The sequence below is a fragment of the Salmo salar genome, chromosome ssa20 (assembly GCF_905237065.1).
Source record: "Salmo salar chromosome ssa20, Ssal_v3.1, whole genome shotgun sequence".
Lineage (NCBI taxonomy): Eukaryota > Metazoa > Chordata > Actinopteri > Salmoniformes > Salmonidae > Salmo > Salmo salar.
In genome coordinates this window covers 51,403,862-51,421,930 of record NC_059461.1, presented here as the reverse complement: position 1 = coordinate 51,421,930, position 18,069 = coordinate 51,403,862, and the positions used below count along the sequence as shown (strand labels likewise).

General features: G+C 46.5%; 1 protein-coding gene across 6 annotated transcripts in view; it reads left to right on the top strand.

Moving 5' to 3' along the window:
* The window catches only part of LOC106580737 (spectrin beta chain, non-erythrocytic 4), a 65,011-nt gene that overhangs the window by 21,843 nt on the left and 25,099 nt on the right, over window positions 1-18,069 (top strand). For 5 of the 6 annotated variants that reach the window (XM_014162093.2, XM_045703574.1, XM_045703573.1 and 2 more), the window contains exons 13-19: window positions 137-287; window positions 817-1,687; window positions 1,870-2,007; window positions 4,966-5,722; window positions 7,977-8,179; window positions 8,892-8,982; window positions 12,292-12,438. In XM_014162093.2, the coding sequence (XP_014017568.2) occupies window positions 137-287; window positions 817-1,687; window positions 1,870-2,007; window positions 4,966-5,722; window positions 7,977-8,179; window positions 8,892-8,982; window positions 12,292-12,438 (2,358 nt within the window). Of the gene's footprint in view, window positions 1-136; window positions 288-816; window positions 1,688-1,869; window positions 2,008-4,965; window positions 5,723-7,976; window positions 8,180-8,891; window positions 8,983-11,060; window positions 11,586-12,291; window positions 12,439-18,069 lie in introns of those variants that run through there. The other variant, XM_014162095.2, reaches the window with a different exon arrangement.

The window sequence follows — 18,069 nt, the reverse complement described above, 5'->3', positions numbered from 1 at the left end:
TAATGTGGAGATACAGTATATGAAAAAACAGTGAGAAACCCTTGAGAAATTGACTTTGACGTTTCAGTACAGGCAGCATGGTCAGTGGAAGCACTGCTGAGTGTCAGGAAGGTGACCAACATCCCTCTCACCACAGGTCCAGCTCCTTTCCAAAGACTTCGGCAAGCATCTGCTGGAGGTGGATGACCTGCTGCAGAAACACAGCCTCCAGGAAGCTGACATCACAGTGCAGGCAGAAAGGGTGCAGACCCTTAACACAGCCGCTCTCAAATTCACCACCATTGAAGGTAAGACATCAGATGGCTATGTTGCCAGATCATCTTCAGTGAGAAGTGGAATGTGCTTTGATAACAACTTGGTGATTTTGAGGGAGGAAATATTTGGATACGATAGGATTAGAAATACTGACTGTTGCTGTTACGTCTCCTATGGTCCCGGAAAAAAGCACAGTTAACAAAGAAAGGAGTGTTTTGTATTAAGAGTGTGTAGGAGTACAGTTTACTGTACATTGAGTGGTGAAGATGACCATGGCACTTCCTGAGAGACCCACAAGAGGGCAAGCATGACTTTCCACAACTTATTTTCTGAAGATCCATTTACAATACAGAAGTGAATTAATTTAGTTATTTCAATTTTGTGGATATTACATAGTTATTTTGTAAAACTTTACGCCTGTTTTATATCAGTAGTAGTGTTTTGTTTACATGCAAAGTTAACTGAGTCTTTGCATACAGTCCACCATAGACATCACCAATAAAGACATGTATATTGAGTGCTGTCCCCTGTCCCCTGTTCCCTATTCTCTCTCCTTCCCAGGCTACCAGCCCTGTGACCCCCAGGTGATCTGCAACCGGGTCAACCACGTCAGCACCTGCCTGGAGGAGCTCAAGCAGCTGGCGGCCAAGCGGCGTTTGGAGCTGGAGGAGTCTCAGCACCTCTGGGCCTTCTTCCAGGAGGTGGAGGAGTCTGAGGCCTGGATTCGCGAGAAGAGTTCCATCCTGGCCGCCCAGACCTGCGGCAAGGACCTGAGCAGTGTGCTGCGGCTTCTCCAGAAACACAAGACCCTGGCTGGGGAGCTGCTGGCCCACCGCTCCCTCCTCCAGCAGACCATGAAGAAGGGCAAGCAGATCCTGATGGAGAAGAGTTTTGGCACGGGGGGCATCCAGGAGCGCATCATGGAGGTGAAAGGGGAGTGGAAGAGGCTGGAGGACCAGGCAGCGCAGAGACTGGGCCACCTGCAGGAGGCACTCAACTTCTTCCAGTTCAGCACGGAGACGGACGACTTGCTGGCATGGCTGCAGGACGCCTACCGCCTAGTGTCCAGCGAGGACTTTGGCCACGACGAGTACTCCACCCAGTCACTGCTCAAGAAGCACCGGGGTGTGCGCGAGGCTGTGGACAAGCACCGGCTGCATGTAGTAACTCTGCGCAAACACATGGTGGCGCTGCCACTGCACTACCGGGAGCTGGACGAGGTGCAGTCAAGGATGGGCGAGGCGGAGCAGCTGTACGCCGAGGTGGCCGAGGTGGCCGTCCTGAGGCAGCAGTGGCTGCACGACGCGCTGGCTGTCTACCTCATGTTCAGCGAGGTCAACGCCTGCGAGGTGTGGATTGACGAGAAGGAGCAGTGGCTCAACAAAATGGAGGTTCCAGAGAGGCTGGAGGACGTGGAGGTCATAGCCCATAGGTACAGCTCCCGTCTGCGGTGGAGATCATAGGGAGAATGTTAGATTTAAGTCTTGCTTTTAGTTATAAAGCTAGTCATACATTTTTAGGGAATCCGTTCCTTGAACCCTCCCTCATAAGGGCTACATAACACTGTCATTTAAAACACACATTCTCCCTCCTCTCATTTCCCACTCTCTGTAGGTTTGAGAGCCTGGACCAGGAGATGAACAGCCTGATGGGAAGGATCCTGGACGTGAACCAGATAGTGCAGCAGCTCCTGGACAGTGGTCACCCCAGCTCTACAGAGGTCAGAGGCTGTCAGGACCACCTCAACAGCAGGTAACCCACCCCACTGTTCTGACTGACCAACTCTGAGGTGTATTCACTAGGAACCAAACAGAAGCAAAAGGCCAAAACGGAGAAGGACTAAACTGAACTTTACCAATAAGAATGTTTTGCTACAGTTTGCTATGGTGCGCACTAATGAATGCACCCCAGGTCTACTCCACAACAAGACATAACATAGACCTACGGGTCTCTCTGTTTACCCACACAGCACCAATATGTGATGAAAATGTGACTTATCTGCATTGCATAATAACATGGGAGTTATGTTTTGTTGAGTAGAGATTCATCAACACAGGATATTTTTTTTTATCCAACTGAACACTAGATAGCCTACGTTTATACAGGCAGCCCAATTCTAAAAAGATCTGATTAGTCAAAAGATCAGAATTGAGATGCCTGTGTAAACGCAGCCATAGAAACACATCTGTCAATCCATCTACAGCACATGGTGCGTAGTGCATTGATGATATTTTTTTCAAAGTGGCCCAGTTACCTCATTCTTAGCTAATTTCCTGCCATATAAGGGAAGGGAGGAGGGTTGATAAGAAGAATCTGGTCCACTGTTCTTATTTGGCCCAGATCGGGAGCAACAGAAGCCATGATGATCACATGCTCCCTGCTGATAGACCTGGAAGGGGACTGATTGGACCAGAGACCGTAGTGACACCATGGTGACACAGGCAGACAGATCTAAGGCCAGGGCCAGGGTAGTGGATGATGGTTTGGTAAAATGCTACAGTGGCCCAGTTCCTCCTGACTTTGGCATACATAGCCTATCTCAGGGTGACCATCTGTGTCGACTGCCTGCCACACTGGGTGCAAGACCAACCTGCCCAAAATGTGTTCTATTTGGCTTTACTATATTCTCCCTCAGTCTCAAACTGTTTCAGTTGTGACTAAATATAGCATTCATTGATATTGTACATCTCTATGACATAGTTTAGGTAGACTTCGGCTTCTGTTGTTCAGGTTTGCTTAACTCTTACATCTAGATGTTCCGCTAGCGGAACGCCTCACCAATATCCAATGATAGAGCGTGCCGTGAATTACAAACACCTCAAAAATGCAAAAACTTCAATTTTTCAAACATATGACTATTTTACACCATTTTAAAAACAAGACTCTCCTTTATCTAACCACATTGTCCGATTTCAAAAAGGCTTTACAACGAAAGCAAAACATTAGATTATGTCAGGAGAGTACCCAGCCAGAAATAATCACACACCCATTTTTCAAGCTAGCATATAATGTCACATAAACCAAAACCACAGCTAAATGCAGCACTAACCTTTGATGATCTTCATCAGATGACACTCCTAGGACATTATGTTATACAATACATGCATGTTTTGTTCAATCAAGTTCATATTTATATAAAAAAACTGCTTTTTACATTAGCATGTGACGTTCAGAACTAGCATACCCACCGAAAACTTCCGGTGAATTTACTAAATTACTCACGATAAACGTTCACAAAAAACATAACAATTATTTTAAGAATTATAGATACAGAACTCCTTTATGCAATCGCGGTGTCCGATTTTAAAATAGCTTTTCGGTGAAAGCACATTTTGCAATATTCTGAGTAGATAGCCCGGCCATCATGGCTAGCTATTTTGACATCCACCAAGTTTGGCACTCACCAAACTCAGATTTACTATAAGAAAAATTGGATTACCTTTGCTGTTCTTCGTCAGAATGCACTCCCAGGACTTCTACTTCAACACCCAATGTTATTTTGGTTCCAAATAATCCATAGTTATATCCAAATAGCTGCGTTTTGTTCTTGCGTTCAAGACACTATCCGAAGGGTGATGCGCCGGTGCGTATCGTGACAAAAAATGTCAAAATATTCCATTACCGTACTTCGAAGCATGTCAAACGCTGTTTAAAATCAATTTTTATTCAATTTTTCTCGTAAAATAGCGATAATATTCCAACCCGGGAGACGTTGTTTTCGTTCAAACACTGAAAATAGAAAATGGAGTCTTCACATGCACGCGCGCGCCAGTGTCATTGTTCTCAGAACGACCACTTTCCAAAAGCCCTACTGTTTTTCGCCCAGGGACTGCAGAGTTATCATTCCCCGTTCTGGCGCCTTAGAAAATGTCACGTTACAGCAGAGATCCTCTATTTTCGATAAAGAGGCTACAGAAGGCCAAGAAATGGTCAGACAGGGCACTTCCCATATAGAATCTTCTCAGGTTTTGGCCTGCCATATGAGTTCTGTTATACTCACAGACACCATTCAAACAGTTTTAGAAACATTAGGGTGTTTTCTATCCAAATCAAATAATTATATGCATATTCTAGTTTCTGGGCAGGAGTAATAACCAGATTAAATCGGGTACGTTTTTTATCCGGCCGTGAAAATACTGCCCCCTATCCTAAACAGGTTAATGTTTTGACCATATCTGGCCAATGGTGCTTCATGATATTGATACCCTTTGAAGCCTCTGGCTATAGGGTACTGGCATGACGTCATGTCGGATATGCTTCGCTAAATGGCTGTAATTCATGCCTGTTCTTTTGCATGGGGACCATATTAACAGCCTGTGTGAAGAAAAAGACAAAAGCCTTTGAGATGCAAATGACAACTAACAAACAATACCAATGTCCCTCATTAATGCCTTTGATCAATTGCACTATTGATTACATCCTCTTGGGCTAAATGAAAATTGTAACAATATTTAATACTTAGTGTATGTTTTAGTATACTGACTGAATTATATGTGAATTATAAGCTTCAAACGGATGCAGACTAACCCTGACCCCATCCCCACCCCTGTGCCCCTGTCTGTCCCCCCTCTCCCCACCACTGTGCCCCTTCCTGTTACCCCCCCGAATCCCCCGTCCCCACCCCTGGGCCCCTGTCTGACCCACCCTCCCCTCCCCTGTGCCTCTGTCTGAACCCCCATCCACTCCTGTGCCCCTGTCTGTCCCCTCTAGATGGAACCGCATCGTGGAGATGGTGGAGCAGAAAAAGGACCACCTGGACTCTGTCCTCCGTCTCCAGAACTACCTGCTGGAGTGTGCTGAGATCAAGTCCCAGATCCAGGAGAAGCGCAAGGCCATCGACGCCACTCAGTACGTGGGCAGTGACCTGGGCGGGGTGCTGGCCCTGCAGCGCCGACTCTCCACCATGGAGGGGGCCCTGGCCGTGCTGGAGCCCAAGCTGCTTCACCTGCAGCAGGAGGCAGAGGAGCTGGCCATCTCGCACCCGGCCAGGGCCATGGAGGTCCTGGAGCCCTTTGAGGGCATCAGTGTGGAGTGGGAGGAGCTGAAGCGCACGCTGCAGGGCTGCGAGGACTCTCTGATGGTGGCGGGGCGGCTGCAGCAGTTCATCCAGGACCTGGACTCCTTCCTGACGTGGCTGGTGCAGACGCAGACGGCGGCAGCTAGCGACGAGCTGCCCAACGCGCTGGAGGAGGCCGAGAGGCTGATCAACCGCCACGCGGCGCTGAAGGAGGAGATCGGGAGGTACGAGGAGGACTACGAGCGGCTGCAGGCGGTCAACGAGCTGCTGGAGGCTGAGGAGGCGCCGCTGCCATACGCTGCGCTGCAGCAGTGGCTCCAGAAGCTGGATGTGGGCTGGAACAAGCTGCTGGAGATGTGGGAGAGCCGGAGGGAGGTGCTGGTGCAGGCGCACATCTTCCACCTCTTCCTGAGGGACGTCAAGCAGGCCGAGGCCTTCCTCAACAACCAGGTCAGTTAACCTCTTGTTGGACATCCCAACACCAATATATCTATTAGCAATGTCTAGTAGTTAGGCCTACTGAGTCAATTAATCCCAAATCATCATTAGCTAATCTGTGTTATTAGTCAGTAATTCTTATTAAACATGAATAGCTAAAGACGGTACAATATCACTTCTGACTGTACTAGATATGGATGCTGTGGAAGCACAGTGCTATTACAGTGAGGGTCAGTGCTATTACAGTGAGGGTCAGTGCTATTACAGTGAGGGTCAGTGCTATTACAGTGAGGGTCAGTGCTATTACAGTGAGGGTCAGTACTATTACAGTGAGGGTCAGTGCTATTACAGTGAGGGTTAGTACTATTACAGTGAGGGTCAGTGCCAGTACAGTGAGGATCAGTGCTATTACAGTGAGTGGCCAACGTTCTATACCTGCTATGCTGCCAGGGAAAACCCCAGGCCTGCACTCTTAGAAAACAAGGTGCTATTTAGAACCTAAATGGGTTCTTCGCTGTCCCCATAGGAGAACCCTTTGAAGAATAGTTTTTGGTTCTAGGTAGAACCCTTTTGAGTTCCATGGAGAACCCTTTACACAGAGGGTTCTACATGGAACCCAAAAGGGTTCTACCTGGAACCAAAAAGGATGTGTAAAGGGCATTGTGGAAATGATCAGAGGGTTGCTTTTACAGTTACACACAGCACAGCACAGCAGAGGCCTGTGATTCCTAGCCTAGATGGAGAATTCATAGGTGGCTCTATAGCAGGAAATCCCAGCAAGATGTGCTATTTGATATGAGAGCACGACCAACGACCAATCGTACACCTGCAACATTGCAGACCTGCAGCAAAACTAGTAACTATCTGCTTGCACACTATTGTGATGGAGGCAATGCTTTGGCAATTTGGTCTTCACTGTGGGTACTAGGGCTCACAGGCTTGAGTGTCTGTATGTGGGTGTTTACACAGTACAATGCATAAGTGTAACGTAGACGCAGGGAGTCAGTAAGCAGGTGCAGATGGTGAGTTTCATAACAACGAACATGGCGAGTTACAAACCAAGAGACGGGTCTGGACATGAAAACTGAACCAATACTGCCCGAAGAGTGATGCAAGGGACTGCTAGATAAAGGGGAAGTAATCAGGGTAGTGATGAAGTCCAGGTGTGCCTCATGATGAGGTGCAGGTGTGCGTCATGAAGGTTGCCAGGTGTGCGTCATGAGGGTTGCCAGGTGTGCGTCATGAGGGTTGCCAGGTGTGCGTCATGAGGGTTGCCAGGTGTGCGTCATGAGGGTTGCCAGGTGTGAGTCATGAGGGTTGCCAGGTGTGAGTCATGAGGGTTGCCAGGTGTGAGACATGATGGGTTGCCAGGACCGCTGGTTAGTAAACCGGTGATGTCGAGCACTGGAGCGCGAGTAAACATGACAATAAGGTTAAAATGTCAACATATAGTTCATTTAAAAAATGTTTGTTTTGCAGTTATATTCATGCACAGTATATCGTCCTTTATTGTGCCATGTGTGCGAGTATGTACAGTATAATGGTCTATAGGCTATGCCTGCTGGAATATGCACACCACTTCATAGAGTGCACTCCATTGCAGGGTCTTTGCGTGCAGAACAGTGTTCCATCCCAGTTGAAATGTCAGAAGGCATGCGTTTCCCCTGACTGCTCTGTTCGTGTGTCGGAGCATATCTGTTCAGGTTGGCTGACATACCTTTACCAGAGACCCAGTTCTCCCTTAGGCACAGAGGCCAAAGGATTTCCTTTTGAATAATTGTCAAACAGGGTGCAATGACTTGTTTTTGGTCTTTCACCCATGTTTCTCTCAACCCTTGTAGCGTGTATCTGACCGTACATACAGGAATGTCCTTACACTATCGCATCGCTTTACGTGTAGTTGTGATGAACGCAACAATTCAGCAGTCACAATTCAGACATCCATTGATCAGGAAAACATTGTAGTGTTCCTTGCCAATAATGACTGAAACCTGATCTCATTATAGTACTTAGAGATCAGCATATTTATCATTCAGCAGAATAGAATCTGCACCTCTTGCATGTACTAAACATGCTAATGTAGTTATTGATAAAATGCCATGAGATGATACCCATGTCTGTGGGCACATACTACACACGAGCTTATTACAGTAATATTCCCATTTTCTCTCTGTTTTCCTTCTATTCCCTCTAATCTCTTGTACATTTATAAACCCTTCACTGATGTGTGGTTCTGACTCTGTCCATTCTCCCTGTCCCCCTCCAGGAGTCAGCCTTGGCTCACGTTGAGCTCCCCACCACGGTGGAGACGGTGGAGGCTGCCATCAAGAAGCACAAGGACTTTACCACCACCATGGAGCTCAACCTGCATCGCATCAAGGCTGTCATCGAGGCCGGAGAGAGCCTCATAAGCCAGAGCAACATCTACTCGGACCGCATCAAGGAGCGTGTGGACACCCTTGCTAACAGGTTGGTGGCGACGTCGGATTGTCCTGCTCTGACCATGCGAATGTATATCAAAGCCGTTTTACAATCTTTCTTAAACATCTCTGGCTATGTATAGAAGAGCACAGAGGCATGAAAATGAACCGCGAGGCTAGTTCGACCCATAAATGACTGAATATTCACCGGTCCTTATTTATACAGGTGCTGTGGTCAAGTCTGAAATGCATGAGGTATAGGTAGATGTGTCACTTGTCACTTAGCAGAGGCACAACACCATATGAATACACTATGGATATTGAAATATAAAATGTTGTTCATCCTTGAAATACGAGTGAATTACTGTGGTGATAATGACGTGGTCTTGGTAGCAGGTGGGCTTCACAAACACAATGGTACACACAGAGGAGACAAAGCGTAAGCAACTGAAAAGAAACTCCCCTTGTTAACACCTGCCTTGACAGCAGAGCATGACATTCATACTGATGGGTGAGGCAAGGAGGGGCCTAGTTAACCATTATTCAATTCTCCACCCCGACCATAGCATGGGGCGACCACATGTTAGGGAGATATTTAGATGAGACCATTGGCCGACTCTCGTCTTTACAATGGACTCACTGTTGTTCGGTGTGTGCTGCACCAAAGCCATCGACCTCATACATTGAGTTACAGATGCAGATAGCAGTAGAGTGATGTGATGCGCTGTGTGAATGAATGGCTCTGTTTCTCTCCTCCACAGAGGCAACCAGAACCGGGAGCTGGCCCAACAATGGCTGGAGAGGCTCAACGGCCAGTGGGGGCTCCAGAGATTACTACAGGACTGCCACGAGGTAGGACACAACATGAGAAAATGTCACAACCAACGCTGGCATATCAATGGAATAACCGATGGGAGGTTGTAGGGGTTAAAAAAAAAAAGGGCTTGTGTTCGGAGCTGTGCTGTACATGGCTTTACTTGGGACCACAGGGGGTCAGGCTCAAACCTCCAGACAGATATCGTGTTGCTGGACCCTTCAGTGATATACTAAAACTCTGCTTAGCTGAAACTGAATGATACCTGACAGACCTGTGGTGGGGTCTGTCCCTTCCTCAATCTTTATATCAGGGCTGACAACATGTTGTCTTCGTCGATGTAAGTTGAATGATTTGTGTTAGATGCTTAACTTGGGGATGTGAGTGACAGACGAACTTGACTCTTCTGAGGTTTTGATGTGATTCGTTGTTGTTGTTGACCTGCTGGATCTTTCTGACTGGACAGTCAACTTCTGGCAAACCCCCTTCAGAGAGGCGGACCTAATTGATAGTCAGTGGATATTTGTCATTTGGTTGTAAAGGAAGATGATGCTTTGCTATGATTGACATGACTTTGACTGCCATGTTTAAGCTGTGCTGTGTGCCTATGGGTCAGAAGAGCCATATTCAGTGTCCAGTGCCGAACCTGGACATATCACCTGTTCAAAGGGTTTCATAGGGTGCCCCAGAGCTACCCTATCTAGCGCAGAGCTTTTATTCAGTTTCTGCAACTTTTTCTCTGCGTGCCCTGCGTTGAATAATTCACCACCACCTCCCTATATCATTAATTCAGGGTATAGGGAGTGTGTATCTGTGGTAGAAGGCTTCCCTTCCAGTGTGTGGCCTACTGTATGAGAATGACACACACTGCGACAGTTTGTAAGAACGTGCAGAACCAAGTCAGAAGTGTGTTCTTGACTTTCACGCTTATGATCCAGCCGTACTGGCTTGAGAAATAAAGGGTGATTCACGTCCAGTGGTTGGTTGTTACCATGATCCATTTTTTTTTTTTATATATATTTTTATCCCCAATTTTGTGGTATCCAATTGGTAGTAGTTACAGTCTTGTCCCATCGCTGCAGCTCCCGTACGGACTCGGGAGAGGCGAATGTCGAGAGCTGTGCGTCCTCCGAAACACAACCCAGCCAAGCCGCACTGCTTCTTGACACAATGCTCGCTTAACCCGGACGGCGCTGGGCCAATTGTGCGCCGCCCCATGGGTCTCCCGGTCGCGGCCGGCTGCGACAGAGCCTGGACTCGAACCCAGGATCTCTAGTGGCACATCACATTGATCTGACCTGACTGTGGACTGGAGGCAGAGGCTCATCATCTCTAATAGCAGTGATACACTGGAGTCCATTTGATTAGCGCCATTTTTATATTTCCCATCAGCTGCTGCCTCCCAGTCCCCAGTCCCAGGGGGGGCTAATCTGCCTGTGACCCCACTGACCTCTCTGGTCAGGAGGGCATCATCCAGGGGTGGTCCCCGCCTCCAGAGAGTAGGATGCTAAGAGGTTGAGGAGAATAGCGGGCCGTCGGAGAGGAATATGCCATGGACCCTTTAAATGAAAGCAGAACGGTAAATCTATCACCCCCACACACTCAGTGATGTAATTTCAAGTGCAGAGCATTCTCCCTGGTGACGCCTCACAACAGCGTAGGATCTTTCTCTCTCGCTCTCTCTCTCTCTCTCTCTCTCTGCTGCTCGCCCCACCCCTCTCTCTCTCTCTCTCTCTCTCTCTCTCGCTGGCTCTCCCTCTATGGCTCGATCCAGTGCAAGCTTTCGATCACCTCGCACTGCTCAGCCACTGCAGTAGCAGCAGGGTCGGAGATACCGGGGCTTGTTACAGCCCGGAATACAGCCGCGTGCAGCTGGAAGAGACAAGGACTGCAGCAGAGGGACAAACCGAGAGAGAGCGAGCCAGGCAAAAGGAAAATGGTTGGGGGTTGGGGGTGGAGAAGAAAGACAATACGAATGTGATATAGGAGTCGTGAGGTGTCTGGATTTTGTGTCTGGATTTCTTTGGAGGAGCCAGAGGAGCAGAATCCCCCCCCTCGACACTATCAAACCCCGGCCCCCTCCTCCCGCATCTCATCCCTCCTTCCTCCCTCCCTCCCTCACCTCACAGCATCACTAACCACAACCACTGAGCCTCCAGGCTATCACGGATGCCTCCAAATCCCAGCCCAGCTCTCTGTAGGTGGGGGCTGAATGAGGGGGAGAGGATAGGGTTCATGGGGAGGGGCAAACCTGCTCCTGGAGCCTGCCATTTTATTGTTTTGGGGAGATTTTTCATTTCTCCATTTCTCATTCTCTCTCACTTGTCAGTGGTCCGCCTCCTTCTCGTCTATCTCCCTCTCTCTGGATTGAACACACCAGCCACAGCAACGCGCCACGGCAACGCGCCACGGCAACGCAGCAGCAGAGAGGCTAGTGCAGCCTCAACGTCATCTTATCTGGGGGGTTTTGGGGGAGGAGCAGCTTTGCCTTGCTGCTTGTTTGTTTTGATTCCTACAGCATCTCTCTTTGACTGTGGGGATTTGTGCTTATTCCCTACCTGGACGGGCAGATTGAGGATGTGGATACGTACCGCCGCCCATCACAACCCTATGAGTCGTTCCCGTTAAATGCTGCCTGCCGGTAAATGGAACCGATTTCCCGTTAAATCTCAGGGGGCTAGCAGTCGAGGACGAGAGAGACTAATTCAGTGGATGGGGGTGGAAATATGTGGGTGGCAGGCAGGCGATAGAGATATTGCTTGTACTGATGATGTTGAATGGGCCGGGATATTTGCAAGTCATTTTGTATGTTTGGCCCTAAATGTAATGGTCAGCTTGCTTTTATACCTAATGTGCCAATGGATTATGTGCTTGTCTTGACGTGTGCTTGTGTGTGTTCTGTGTACATGTGAATGAATTCCTGTTACCATGTGTATGCTTGTGTGTACAACATGTGTGTCTGCATTCATGTGTCTGCCATATGTGCTTAATATGCATGTGCTTGACCTTGTGTGTGTGTGTGTGTGTGGGTCTCTGTGTTCATGTGTTTTGGATGATTGCTTTTCTATTATTTCCATGGGTGTTCATTTTTGTTTGCATTTATCTTTTAGGTTTTCACATGACTATGGTCATATGTTCAGCCTGAATAGGTCTCTGTGTGTGCTTGTACAGGTATTGTGTGTGTGTGTGTGTGTGTGTGTGTGAGTGTGTGTGTCTCCATGTATGTGGGCATCTATGCTACTCTGCATACATCTGTTAGTAGCCTACATTGTCCACCTAGATGACAGTACAAATGCATTGAGTGGCATGATCATCCTGTACTCACAGCTCTGTCTCTTGTCCCTCAGCTTGGAGACTGGGTGGCAGAGAAGATGCTCATGGCTCGTGACACGTCCCGCGATGAGACGCAGAAGCTGCACAAGAAGTGGCTGAAGCACCAGGCTTTCATGGCCGAGCTGGCCCAGAACAAGGAGTGGCTGGAGAAGATCGAGAGGGTGAGTACAGTACCGCTGGGGCTCTACACAGAGGCTGGGGGTGGGTATCTACCATGGGCTGATGCTCAGGAATGGGGAAGGGTAGACTGAGCTAACTGCTCTGTTGGTGGTGGCAGAGTTTTGGGTGTGTGGTTGGGGATGGGGAGGGCAAGTTGGTGTCAACTCATTCTTTACTATGTCATTTGTTTTGTTTGTAGGTTAAAAATACAAAGTTCCTTGTTACAATGTGATCAGACCAGCATATATACTGTATATAATCAACTGACAATAGTATCTGCAATATTTGTGATTCGTAATGATTTTAGATGTTCTTATGTGATTTATTTAGCTATTCCTGATTTCTAAGCATGTTTGGAGTGCGACACAGAAAGCACGCATAAACTGGACGAGAATTGTCATTTCGTTTACCGTTAGTTGAATACAAGCACAATCACAGGCACTGAGAGCTGATGGTTGAATGTCAGGGAATAGTCTCTAAGAGCTCTGATGAAACCAGAGATGCCCTGATGTGCCTATGAGCTCACCACGAACAGCTTTGCCTGAAATCTCCACTGGTCACATCATCACATCATATCTATGGGCCCTGCCTGCCCTATCAGATTGATACAAACTGTAACATCAGTGGGATAATTGCTTTAGGAAAGTAACACAAATACACCCACTGGCTCGAATGTGGCTCATTATACCCTGTTATATCTAGGTGCACATGAAGTTGAGTGGAAAAGCGAGCGTTTTCACTGAACACTGTCAGTATGTGTACACTGTGCAAATGGATTTGGGAACGCGGAGGCCATTTATGCCTAAGTACATACAGAAGTGTAATGCAGTGGCGTCATCCGGGCTGAGTCTAAGGGGTACGATCCATTATAGATTAAAATTCAGGTCATCTGCGTAGATAGATACTGGAGTGGTATTGGAAAGTGCTTACTGCAGCTACTGTACAAGGGAACGATTGCTTGGAGGCACGCCCATGTGCATGCCGATAAGCTCAGGAGAATAATTGGAAGCCTGTTATCTGCATATAGCTCATCTTACAGTAAAGTATTTATAGGTACAGTAAGATTAGCCACATGTCTCCCAGTGATGCTGTGTACCCAAACAGAAACACAGTTTTCTTCCCCAGAGCCCCTGGCATAACGTTGGTGGGAAAACAAAATAAACATGTTGCGACAGACACCCTAAACGCACCGTAGCACAGCCGTACTGTGTGTGTGTGTGTCTCATCTGAAGCCGTGCCAACTGGTGACCTGCTCTGTGTGTTTGTGTGAGAGAGTATGGGGGTTGCCTGATCTGTAAAATCTGAAAATGATTGAAAATATATTTACAGTACATTCGGAAAGTTTTCAGAGCCCTTGACTTTTTCCACATTTTGTTACATTACAGCCTTATTTTAAAAGGGATTTTTTAAAGTCAATCTACACACATGACAAAGCGAAAACAGTTTTGTTTTTACATTTTTGCAAATTTGAGTATTCAGACCTTTTTCTATAGGACTCGAAATTGAGCTCAGGTGCATCCTGTTTCCATTGATCATCCTTGAGATGGTTCTACAACTTGATTGGAGTCCACATGTGGTAAATTCAATTGATTGGACATGATTTGAAAGGCACATATGTCTACATAAGGTCCCACAGTTGACAGTGCATGTCAGAGCAAAATCCAACCATGAGGTCGAAGGAATTGTCCGTAGAGCTCTGAGACAGGATTTTTTTGAGGTACAGATCTGGGGAAGGGTACCAAATAAATTCCTGCAACATTGAAGGTCCCCAATAACACAATGGCCTCCATCATTCTTAAATGGAAGAATTTTGGAACCACCAAGACTCTTCCTAGAGCTGCCGCCCGGCCAAACTGAGCAATGGGGTGAGAAGGACCTTGGTCAGGGAGGTGACCAAGAAACCGATGGTCACTGACAGAGCTCCAGAGTTCCTCTGTGAAGATGGAGGAACTTTCCAGAAGGACAACCATCTCTGCAGCACTCCACCAATCAGGCCTTTATGGTAGAGTGGCCAGATGGATGCCACTCCTCAGTAAAAGGTACGACAGCCCACTTGGAGTTTGCCAAAAGGCACCTAAAGGACTCTCAGACCATGAGAAACAAGATTCTCTGATCTGATGAAACCAAGATTGAAATCTTTGGCCTGAATGCCAAGCGTCACGTCTGGAGGAAACCTGGCACCATCTCTACAGTGAAGCATGGTGGTGGCAACATCATGCTGTGGGGATGTTTTTCAACGGCAGGGACTGGGAGACTAGTCAGGATTGAGGGAAAGATTAACGGAGCAAAGTACAGAGAGATCCTTGATGAAAACCTGCTCCAGAGTGCTCAGGACCTCAAACTGGGGCGAAGGTTCACCTTCCAAAGGGATAACGACTGTAAGCACACAGCCAAGACAACGCAGGAGTGGCTTCAGGGCAATGTCCATGAGTGGCCCAGCCAGAGCCCGAACTTGAACCTGATCGAACATCTCTGGTGAGACCTGAAAATTGCTATGCAGTGACGCTCCCCATCCAACCTGACAGAGCTTGAGAGGATCTGCAGAGAAGAATGGGAGAATCTCCCCAAATACAGGTGTGCCAAGCTTGTAGCATCATACCCAAGAAGACTCGAGGCTGTAGTCGCTGCCAAAGGTGCTTCAACAAAGTACTGAGTAAAGGGTCTGAATACTTAGGTAAATCTAGCTTGGAATCCAGACATCTTTAGAAACACAGAGGTTCATGAATATATCTTTGCTTGACAAATTCAAACACAGATCAACTTGAGACATAGAGTTTTATCTCTGTTCACGATTCAGGATAATGACCATGGTTTTGTTCTCAGATTGAGACATGAATATCAGATATGCCTTAGAAAGATCTCAGTATTTTAGAAAGAGTAGCCTTTTTTCCTATGTTTTTATTTTTTAAATCTACACTGCATGGCTTATATTAATACTGTATTCTGTACCATAATATTGAATAACAGTGGAGAGGTTTTGCATTTGGCATTCATGATGTTTTTCATGGATGTAATCTTTCTGTTGTACTTGCACAGCAGACATTTTTCTATAAAACCATATCAGAATAGTTTATAATACTGTCTGTTTTCGCTGGTACTCTGTCTCATATATTTTCTCATCTGTGTTAATACACTCTGACCTGCCTATAGATTTCCCTCTGTAACGGCAACACTGAGATCGCTGTAGGCAAACGTAGCCCTCTGTAAAGGGCAAGTTGGTGGTCTTATGTGGGTGCAGACTCTATTTCATATAGCCACTGTTAAGACTACCCAAAGACCTCCTGAGGGGACAGGCCCAGCAAGCTGTAGCTGTGATAAATCTGTTGGGGCGGCGCTAGCGTTACAACCCAATTGGTTTGAGTTAGGGTAGTCCTGGGAAACATTATTTTCCCCCTCCTGGATTTTCAAGAGCTGTGCTCTTTATCGAACATTTTACCCAAAGCAAATCGGTTATATATGAAAGGGTCTAGGACTGTCTCCAAGGTTTTGAGTAAATAAAGTCTCAGACTATATAGCAGCTAGAATCTCTGGTGTTACTGAACCTCCCAGCCTTCTGATGCAGGTGACCCTCTTACCCTGTAAATGTCACTATTCTAAGGTGGTTGACATTTTTACGTGGTGGATTTTCTCCCCGACGTCACATGCAGTGAAGTTATACAGCTATTTGAAGGTGCAACTTTGCCGGATACGGATATGTGGCCGCGCTTGCAGTGGTTGCCAGGCAACTGCCTGTCCCCTCCCGGCGTACCTCATGTGTGAAGGTAATTTGTCCAGCTGGAAGTGACGTATTAAAGGGCTAGTGTGAAGAGTACCAGAAAATGTATGACTTCACTGATAAAGAATGAAAATGTATGCCCTCACTACTGTAATTATAGGGATCTGATGCAGGTGAGATGGCTAGCTGGCTACCCCTTAGTTGCTAGGTCTGTAGATGGCATCTACAGCTAGAGTTCTTGTTTCTAAATGGAATGTCACACCCATAACCACATCCACCTTGATATCCTGAAAATCAATACAACGTAGTTGATAGACATCTTGTTACACAATGTTCAATGTGATAACGACCGGTGTCTTTGGGTGTCTAACTTAATTTTGGAAGTGTAGAATTGAAGATGCTTCTGGCGGGATTGTAATCATTGGATCTAGTGCTTGTCCCTGCAGTGTGTAGAAGTTGTTATAAATTGGGCCTACCACTGTTTCTCTCAACGCTATTGTTACCCAAAGCCCAATGGGCTCTTATTTCCTCTTCCCTTTCCCCTCGTTTTTCAGATAATTAATTGGCCTCATATCTACATTAAGTATGTGAATCTCATCCTTCTATTCTCTGGGCCCCTCACCATTATTATTATAATAGGGACCTCCTGGACAAGTTACAAAGGTGACTCTCTCTCTCTTTTGTTTCAGAGTGTATGTGTGTGGATCGTGCGTGTGTGTGTTCTGGGTTATATATGATGAAAAGCATTCAGCATTATCAGTAGCTACCCTGACACTGCATTAACAGTGATGCCATAACAACAACATCATCACTGCCTTTTATAATTGCAACTCCATCTGTTAGGTCCCTGTCATCCCACGACTAGTATCCTACACACACACTCTCACTCTTTTCTTAACCCCTTTGGGAGTCGAGTTTGACCCCTGTGTTTTTGCAGGCGCTGCAATATATGGGGCGTGTGAGCCGAGAGGGCGAGTGAGCAGAGAGAGAGAACAGTCAGAGCTTCCTAGACTACACCACATGGTAGGGGGGGGGTGTAGAGGGAGGCAGACAATAATGTCATACAGTTCCATGTTCAACAGTGTCGGGACATTGCTATTACCAAGCTATCACAGTGTCCTCATAACGGTAGTGGAACATTGCTGTAACACCGATTCTTCACAATATCTTGGCAACATTTTTGCTTTTCTTAATTAATACAAGATACTGTAACTACAATATTATGGACGGCCAAGTATATCATGTAGGCTTGTAAAGTTGACCCAATGGCATTATTTTAATGGTGAGGAGGCAGTAATGCAGATCAGATTTTCTTGCCAGATTGAGGCTTTTTATTTGCAAGTGAAGATTTAGCCAGCGACTGTACAACATATACACAAATAATTAACTGGACGTTGTAACACAAGGAACATAAATTAAATCAAATTGAGCTCAAATGAAAAACCCAGGTTTCAATCATACCTGAAAACCCAGAAGCATCCCGACTTTACCCTTTCTCTCCCTCTAACAAGGAAATTACAGGGTTAAAATAACACTTCCCATAATGCATTTGGCCGATGAGAACAACCCAATTGACATCACGGTCAATTATCAATTACAAGGCATGAAATACCAATCAACATGTTCAGTTAATAAACGTGTATATATATTTTCCTAGCACACACTTCAATACAGGTGCTATTCCATGCTTTAGAGCATAAACTCAATCTGGGATATGAACATGTAAATCCCTCCGGGATAAGCTACTACTGCATTAACTGTACCATTAAGCATGCACTGGAACACGCCCATTTGCCCATCAATTCTCAGACCAGGAAATGAACAGAACCCTCTTCAATCAATGACAAAAACCAAGGTAATCATTTACATTTCTTTAGATTAACCTTAACGTATCATTTGTCAAACATGCTCACATTGT